The sequence below is a fragment of the Carassius gibelio genome, chromosome A21 (assembly GCF_023724105.1).
Source record: "Carassius gibelio isolate Cgi1373 ecotype wild population from Czech Republic chromosome A21, carGib1.2-hapl.c, whole genome shotgun sequence".
NCBI classification, from domain to species: Eukaryota; Metazoa; Chordata; class Actinopteri; order Cypriniformes; family Cyprinidae; genus Carassius; species Carassius gibelio.
Window position 1 is genome coordinate 9,156,429 of NC_068391.1, and position 9,136 is coordinate 9,165,564.

The window sequence follows — 9,136 nt, forward strand, 5'->3', positions numbered from 1 at the left end:
TATATATACATATATATATATTGTTGTTCTAGTTTCCTTGACACATTTCTATTCTGAGATCATTTGTTTTAAACTTCAGAACATAAGCTTGACTGTTGTGTGTGAGGAAGGCAGATAATAAGGCAAAAGATAATCTTGCTGTATAATATCCCACAATTTTCCCTTCCCCATGGATGTTTCATTAGGTGCCTGTGGAAAGTACAGTGCCAGATCCGGCCCCTGGAAGACCCGCCTCTCCCACTGTGCGTCCTTTGCTTCCTGTTGGCCCAATCAGGCCGCTGAGCCCTGCCAGGGGTCCAAGAGACCTGGCATCTAAAAAGAAAAAAGGACTGCTCTCTAAGGGGAAGAAACTGCTCAAAAAGTTCTCAAAGTAAAAGTATGAGTTTGATTTCAAATTCATATGACAACAACAGAATATGATTTCTCTGTCAAAAAATGTTTTCGGAAAAGTCTTCAGTGAGAAGACAAAAAAACACACACACAAAAAAATGATCTAAATGGCTTTCACATTAACATGCCACATACATATCATGAAACGGATCTAATATATCCAGTTGAAAAGGAATAACATATATAGCGATGTCACTCATATTTCAGTGAGCTTGCTAATTGGCTGTCATAAAGAAAGCATCTATTCATACTGTGAGGTAGAGGACAAAGAGACATTATTAATATTTAAGGAATTTCTTTTAATTATAATTTCCATTTTTGAAGTCAAAGTGCTGGATTTTGAATGAAATATTCAATCTCATGGATTTTAGAGTTTGATATATCACTTGGTGTTAAAAACAGTTCAATAAGCACTTCAGATATGGTCTGACATTGTCAGTCAAGTGTAAAAACAGATATAAACCTCCAGACCATATTAAGTGCATTAGTCCGAAACACAAAAAGGACCACGAAAAACCACGAAAAAGAAATATATATATATATATATATATATTTCCATAGAAAGATGGGCATGGTGCAAAATGGCATAACTGACTAGGAGAGTCTATGAGCAAATCCTTTTAAGCATTGCTGTGGCCTTCATCTAAACTCAGTAAGTACAGTATATTACCTACATCTGATATCTCCATACATCAGTCTTTGCCAAGTATCCTCCTTTTTTGCTTGCTCCTTTTCCAGTGTCTATCACGAGAATGACTGAAGATATAAAAATACAATGGAAAGTTTCTGTGTCTGCTTTTCAATGCACAGTCGGTGTGCGTTTTGGTGAATGACCTGTGTGGTTGTGTGTCTCCCCCCTCTGCATCCATGTTTGTGCGACCCCTTCACACTGAAAAGGGACAAATGTTGTTATAAACTTTTGTGATAATGTGACGTGCTGCTAATTACAAGTTGTTTACTGTTCCTTTCTAAAGTCTATAAAGGTGGCGTGGTCTTCAAAAGAAGAAATATTTAAGCAAAAATGGTGTGTTGGCATCTCCTCAAATTTCACATTCTATGGGCCGATTTACACAGAATGCATTTTTTAGACATATTTTCTCACTGTTCTCATTTTGTTTTTAAAAAGTTACATTAGGTTAAAATAGTGTAACAACATGCATATAAAAACATTCAATTCTTTGCCATTCCATTTTAAATGCAAGAATGTGTTCTGTGTAAAATAGATTTTCACGAAAAAAATGTAAATTATGTCATTATTTAGGATGCCCACCCTCACGTCATTCCAAAACTGTATGACTTTCTTTCTTTTGTTGAATGTAAAAGAATATATTTCGAGAAATCTCACACTCTTTCACTCTCTCACTTTGGTCCATACAATGGAAAACTGTACAGAAGCATAGGCATATCTTCTTTTGTTTCGCTGAAGAAAGTCCTGTTATACATGTTAGGACAGCATGAGGGTGGAACTTTCATTTTTGGCTGAACAAACCTTTTGACACTTGTTTAAACAAATCATGGCTGGTTATGAGAACATTGTTTATAGGCATAAATGACATATCCTTGCTGCTGTGATCATAGGCTGTTTTTCCTGGAGTCTTTGCTTGCTATGGTAGAATCAAACTCCTTGTGATAGTCTGTTTGCTGAGAACCTTATTATACATAGTCTCAACTACCAAAATACAGGTTAAGTAATACCCTCAGGCAAAATTACCTATGATAGCTCAGTTGTCTCAAGCTATAATCTAGCTGTTTACATAAAGGGCAAAATCTCTTGCATTAAACACAACACACCTTGCAACTGGAAATGCATCTGGTGGCATCTTACAATAATATGCCCAGTTGGATTTAGATTGCACTCTTGAATGGTCTGATCCAGGGTAATACTGTGTGTTTTACTTTTTTTTTTTTTTTTGTCTATAAAAAATATGATCTTAAAAGTATTCTATATTTAAGAGTTTTAGTAAAACAAACAAAAAAAAAAGACATTCATTTAGGGTGAATGGAGTTTATTTCTTGTGGAAGAAAAAAAATGAAAGAGAAAGGTTGGATAGCCAAAAAGGAATGAATGAAATGTTCAGCTGCCTAGATAGCTTGCAACATCATTTTGCCAAAAGGAAAATATATATACAAGAGATTACATATATTTTCATTTAAAAGAAATCTCTATCTCTTTTATCATGAATCCCAAGTGTTCGTTTGTGACTGGACGTTATAAGTGTTCATTTCTTGGTTACTCTTTTGTACTCCATTTATAGATAATTTATAAATGTTTATACCTAATTTACAGATTTTCAGACTTTTTTAGTGCTTTAAGATTTAATATTTAACAGTGTTATTGTTTTCCATGGTGTCTTCAAGAAAAGATGCTCAAGTCTGCAATTCTGTGCTTGCTCTGCGAATTAAAAAGAAAAGATAACTTACTGGTCTACAGTATATTTACTGAAATGGACTACTGTGTGACTGTGCATGTGTAGAACTGTGTAAAATATACATTTTCTATGAAAATAAATGTGATATTTTTCAAGATCAGACTTGAAATTTTCATGCCAAATCACATAGCATGTCTCCCACCAACAATCACCACAGGAAATATACAGGTGCTGGTCATATAATTAGAATATCATCAAATTTCAAAAATGATTTATTTCACTAATTCCATTCAAAAAGTGAAACTTCTATATTATATTCATTCATTACACACAGACTGGTGTATTTCAAATGTTTATTTCTTTTAATTTTGATGATTATAACTGACATCTAAGGAAAATCCCAAATTCAGATTCTAATTCTATGACCAGCACCTGTAGCAACAACCCAGTAGATGGCAGCAGAGACCTCAGTATCTCAGTACGTCTCACTTCAGGCATCATGGCTAAGGTGAGTGACATAATATTTCTGTGTTGTGGATGAATTGTGGACTTTTCTCAACTCATTTATCACATTTAATGATGGGTTCTCACCGGGCAGTAGAATTGGTCATTATTTGTAGATATTGTGACTGCTGTGTCTTTTAATGATCTACTTTGAAAAGAAGAGAGCAGTACATTCTAAGATTATAATTATGTAGTTCATCATCTTCTGAGGTGTCACCCTGCCTTTTTGCATCAGGCATTACACTGCAATGTTTAAAAATTCAAAGCGCTTAAAGAAATACTGTAACAGTATAGAGCATTTAACGTCTTCTGAAATCATATAATAAACTTAAATTAGATCTAAATAAGATCAATTGAATCTTGCATGTGAAGTAACCAAATAAAAAATACCATTTTTAAATTTTGAATAGGCAAGAGCTGACCTTTCTGAAGGGTAACATTTTCATGAATTATGGCTAAAATTCTGTCTTTTCGAATTTTCTTTTCTTTTCTTTTTTAATCATACTTGAATATAATCTTAAAAAATTTTGGTGAATTGATGAGGGTGAAAAAACTAATGACTCTCATTTGTGGGTGAAGTTTCCCTTTAAAAAGGCCGCTGAGAGGGAAAGAAAGTGCTTGAGCCTGCTGCAGAGGTTTCAAAAGGGCTGTACCGAAATGCAAGAGGATGAAGTGTGGGCCAGCCCTGCCTAGAGAAGAAGAAGAAAAAAAAAAGGAGGAGAGCGAGAAATGATTATGCTCGTATATCACCGCGCTAGACTTCTCTTGCTCTTGGCTCGACTCTCCTTCCATTCAGGAGTGAGCTGTAATGATCCCGGGGGGCCCTGGGCCAATGGATGTTTAAAATTCTCTCCAGCTTTGACCTCTCGATCAACGCCTTCTTTTAACAAGGGCCGTGAGCGGGGACACGGGCACCCATTCATCTTCCTGCTGCTTTTCGTGAATATTTCAAAGGCTGTAAAGCAGCTCCTTTTCAGAGAGCAGTGTCTTACTGACCCCAGAATGACAGAGGTCTTCAATAGCAGGTAACTCATCGGATGGGTCAGGGTTGGACACAATGGCACACATTTGTCATCGTCTTCATAAACATGTTTTGACTGAAATGGGAGAGTCTCCTTAAATGAACCACAGTGTCCATGCTGAGACTCCCTTGTAATACTGAATGGTACACTGAAGCATTGCTTGAGGCTTCGTCTGCAGTTAATGTCCAGCAGTCGATGCTATCACAGGCTTTCAGCTCCACTTTAAAGGAAGACTTCTCATTTGAAGATCTGAGCAGGTATTTGCAAGGCTGACCTTTTACAAAAGTAGAATAACTTCCAGCAAATTTATAGTAATTGAAGCGAACCGAGTCCAAGAACCCTCTGCTTCCTGGGGGAAGGTGTAGAATGACTTTGCAGGTTAGCAGTAACTTATCTCTCCATCATGTAGGGAGCAGAGTGATATACATCCACGACACGCACTGCAGATCGCATTCATTCATCACCTGCATCGAAATTCAGCTCACACTGAGCGAGAGCGCCTCTGCTCAAATTTATCCATAGATCAATGTCTCCAAGGCTTTGAATGAGGCTTCCAAACTCTCTCTTACTACTTTTCCAAAGGGTTCCCACTGCTCAGATTGACGGATGCCTTTGTTTGCTAAAAGTGATGCATTTGTTGTTTTATGACTTCAGCAGTGACATTGCCCTCCAACTTTGGTGAATTTTTAACAATTGTTAGGTAACATTGACACTGCAAACATGCAACATGTTTTTTCTTAAACAGCTAATGGTTTTACAGAATTCCTCTATAGTGGTAATATTAATATAAAAAGAGCACGCTTTCTTCATCATACAGCATATTGGCGGCGACATCTCAGATTTTGATTTATGTGAAGGGTGATCTAATCATTTAGTGGCATGGAGTCAGCCATGGGGTTGGTGAGATTGAGATACATGTGGTCATCCATCGTGGTATATTTCATTCTCTAAGTAGGTTTACTGTCATTCTGTGTTACTGTGGAAACCTATCATTAAATGATCCTCATCAAGAAAAAGAGCTCAAGTAAACTGTGGTGTAGCTGATGTGCTGTGCTCACGTGAAACAAAATTCTTAATGGAATAGGACATCAAAATGGGTCAGATTCACTGGCGGGACAGTTTACTGACCACCCAGTGGCGTAGCCAGGGGAGGGGCCATGGGGGCACTGGCCCCTCCTGAAAACTGATTGGCCCCCCAGTGTGCCCCCACCCTTCTACTTGTCTGTCACTCACAAATTCAAATTATAATCTTTCAGTTTAGTAAATAACTCATGATTGAGTCGCGATGCTTCTCAACGAGGACCAAGAATAGCGAGCTGCTGTTTTCCAACGAAAAAAGCACCTATTTTAAATAGCTTATGTTTTTCGATTAGCGAGTTGTTGCAGTGCAAGAAGTGTTTGGTACTAACGTTAACGTCTTTCGGTGTTAGACAGACCAGGTTCGATGACGATGTTATCTCCTAGAGCAGACCAAGATGCTAATCATTATATTTAGGGGTTTACTGCGTTACGATTTACTTATTTTTCGGCCGAACGCGCCGATATAGGCAACAACGCAATTTAAAGCAATGGAAAAAAAAGTCCAAAATACACAATACAACAGGTCTTTTTTTTTCTACACCTTTAGTCTATTTGCGTCTTTAGATTCCAAATAAATTCAGTTGGCGTTCTAAATCACCATGGTGCTCCGCGATTGCTGTCTGCACCCTGGAAAGCTCTCTCTCTATCTCTCTCTCCCTCCCTTCACAGAAGTTATTGACAAAACGTCATTTGATGACACCCAGAAACATTCTCAAAAAAATCATACATAATTATTTAATGCATGATTAAATAGCAAAATAAATAACTAAAATAACACTGGACTAATTAAGCTATTCTAAACTGTTTTATAGGATCCACATATTTTACATGTTAAATTAAAGCTACCTTTTTGGACGAGTAGCTTTCTAACAAAGTATGGATATATGATATTTTTAAATCAATATGCTCAAGATTAATTAGGCTTGACATAAGTTGATTTTGTTTATTCATCAATGCACATTTACTACAACTGCTGCTATGCAAATTGAATGGGATGTGGATAATAAACAAAAACATATAATGAAATTATATTAAACGTATATTAGTTATATTAATTAATTAATTTTGTATTTATTTCTATGAATTATTAATGTTATTCTGCATTTATATAAATAAGGCTATTATATATATATATATATATATATATATATATATATATATATATATATATATATATATATATATATATATATATATATATATATTATATAAGGCTATTATAAATAAATTATATTATTATTATTTGTGAGTTGTACACTATTCATACATTGGATTATTTTATTTATTACAGTTTTTCTTTCACTTTTGTAAAGTGAAAAGTTAATACAAATTGTATTTGATTTTTTTCTTTTTTTATTTAGATCAGTGAATAACTGCTATTAAAATATAAGTGAAAGTGAAAGTGAAAGTGAAGTGACATTCAGCCAAGTATGGTAACCCATACTCAGAATTTGTGCTCTGCATTTAACCCATCCGAAATGCACACACACAGAGCAGTGAACACACACTGTGAGCACACACCCGGAGCAGTGGGCAGCCATTTATGCTGCAGCGCCCGGGGAGCAGTTGGGGGTTCGATGCCTTGCTCAAGGGCACCTAAGTCGTGGCTATCACTGTTTATTACTGATTTTAAAGGTTACTGAACTCTTGAAATGATTTGGATATACAGTTCAAACAACACAAGATTGGCCCCTCTGTATTAATCGTGCCCCCTCTTGTGCCCCCCAGTTGAAAAAATCCTAGAATCGCCCCTGTGACCACCATTTCATATTATTGCTACTAAGCTGTTGTTCACCTTTGAGGATTACAGTTCACGGCCATAGTCTGTCACACTGCTAACATCTGGACGTCTGAGCAGATGGGGCTGAAATGATAATGGTATGCAAACTGGGCCATGGGGGAACATTCATTTTCAGAAGCACTCGTGTTTGTTTCCAGCAAAGACATTGCAACTAGAGGGATCCTTAGCGGCTGATTTGATTAAGATGAAATGTATAGCTGTAACTTGAGATTCACAAGCGAAAAGTTTTTACCTTTGCATTAGGGCACTAACTTTTACAACTAGTCTGCTCTTACACAACGTTTGGCATTAGTGGCCTTTTGATTTATTCTTTGCATTAACGGTTGGTACTGTGTGTGTCCTTGTAGAGGAATTTGTGGCACTTATCAAAGAGCAGCAGGACATAAAATCCTGATTCGTACTGGCAAAAGATGCCATCAAGCACCACAGAGCAGCAAAGGTACAGGTCATACTGTGTGTGCTGACTGACAGGAGATTGATGACGCTCCCTTTAGAGAGATCTGCTTTAGTCAGAAATCACAGAGAGTTTCGTAATTCACAATGACTCTAAATATAAAGTGAAAAGCTAAAGTATATCTCTTGGGGAATATATAACCTAACATGTCATAATGATGCATGGACTTTTACCAAAAATATTTCACGATGTGACTAAAGCTATATGAGAAATAGCTAGTTGCCACTGATAAGTTGTCTCAAGGGCTAGGTATGAGTGACTACTCACAGCAGTGGTTATGTATGCTGGATTCAAAAACCTATAGTTCAAAACTCTCATAAATTATGTTTATAGTTGTTGCAATAGCTGTTTTATAAAAAAAAAAAAAAAAAGTAATAAGTTAAAAAAAAAAAAAAACTGATGACAAAAATTGACAGGCCTTTGCCTATTTTAAAATGTTCAATCGTTTGGGTCATAAAATGCTGCTCATGTATTTTCTGTCACGTTATTAATGACATTGAAATATTCATGTGGCCTAAAGTTCCTTTTTAGGGCGTATGGTCTGAGTGATGTGAACGTAACATCGCGGTAGGCCTATATGACGGCAAAAATTGACAAGTATATCTAAAATAACCCAAATATCTCATTGTAAAACCTTAAGTCACAAAGTTATAATGAGAAAGCCAGGAGTGCTTAATGCCAGCCAGGTTTCATTGTTGTAACTTACCCTCATAATGTGTAAAATGCCCCGTCCCAGCAAACGAGTGTTTACTGTAAATTTTCCTCAGGGAAAAACAATGGAAATGTTAAGTAAAAAGTATAAAATATGAACTTGCCTCGCAATTAATTTGCAAATCACACCGTTTATTTTGATGAACAACTCAACGCAAACATTAAATTTTTATGTCACGGTGACGCTGGCCTGTGATTTGTTAAAAAATATTTATTTATTTATTTTTATAATGTCCAGATTTCTGTGTGCAGCTGAAGTGTAGGCTACTTCCCAGACGTGTGTTTTTGTTTACTAAAGTTTGTCCGTCAACAGGGGACGCTACACCGCAGCACTCCTCTGAAACCAATGAAGTGTTTGAAAACTCTAGCCTACATAGCTTACAACCTCAACTATAATAGCAGAAGTAGAACTGCACTATACGGACACAAAGGTCAAGTAATAAAATACGATTTTTTTTTTGTCTTAGGCTATACCCCAGATTTTAGGCACTCATATTATTACGATGCAGCAATAGACAGTTCTTATATATTATCTGAACGTGTTTCCTAGGTTAATGCAAATACTGTTATTTGTTTGAAAAAAAAACTTTTAAGTTAATATCACTGATATTTGCTGGTTGCAGTCCATATGACAGAAGAGCAGTGACAGGCGAGATTGAGATGCTTCATGACAACAGTAAGCGCACTACAGTAAGCGCACTATTTCATTTGCTGAGGATTATGCGTGTGACATCTAATCGTTCAGACTCAGATGAATGTGAGGTCGAGAAACAGCAGCAACTGAATCGGGACAGCGCTTACTTTT

The 9,136-nt window shown here is 36.4% G+C and overlaps 1 protein-coding gene across 7 annotated transcripts in view; it reads left to right on the forward strand.

The window, feature by feature from the left end:
• Positions 1 to 2,914, forward strand: part of LOC127942091 (RIMS-binding protein 2-like) — a 51,461-nt gene extending 48,547 nt beyond the window's left edge. For all 7 annotated transcript variants that reach the window (XM_052537644.1, XM_052537647.1, XM_052537646.1 and 4 more), the window contains one exon: positions 186 to 2,914. In XM_052537644.1, the coding sequence (XP_052393604.1) occupies positions 186 to 374 (189 nt within the window). In that variant the 3' untranslated portion in view covers positions 375 to 2,914. The remainder of the gene's footprint in view (positions 1 to 185) is intronic.
• Positions 2,915 to 9,136: the final 6,222 nt, after the last annotated feature.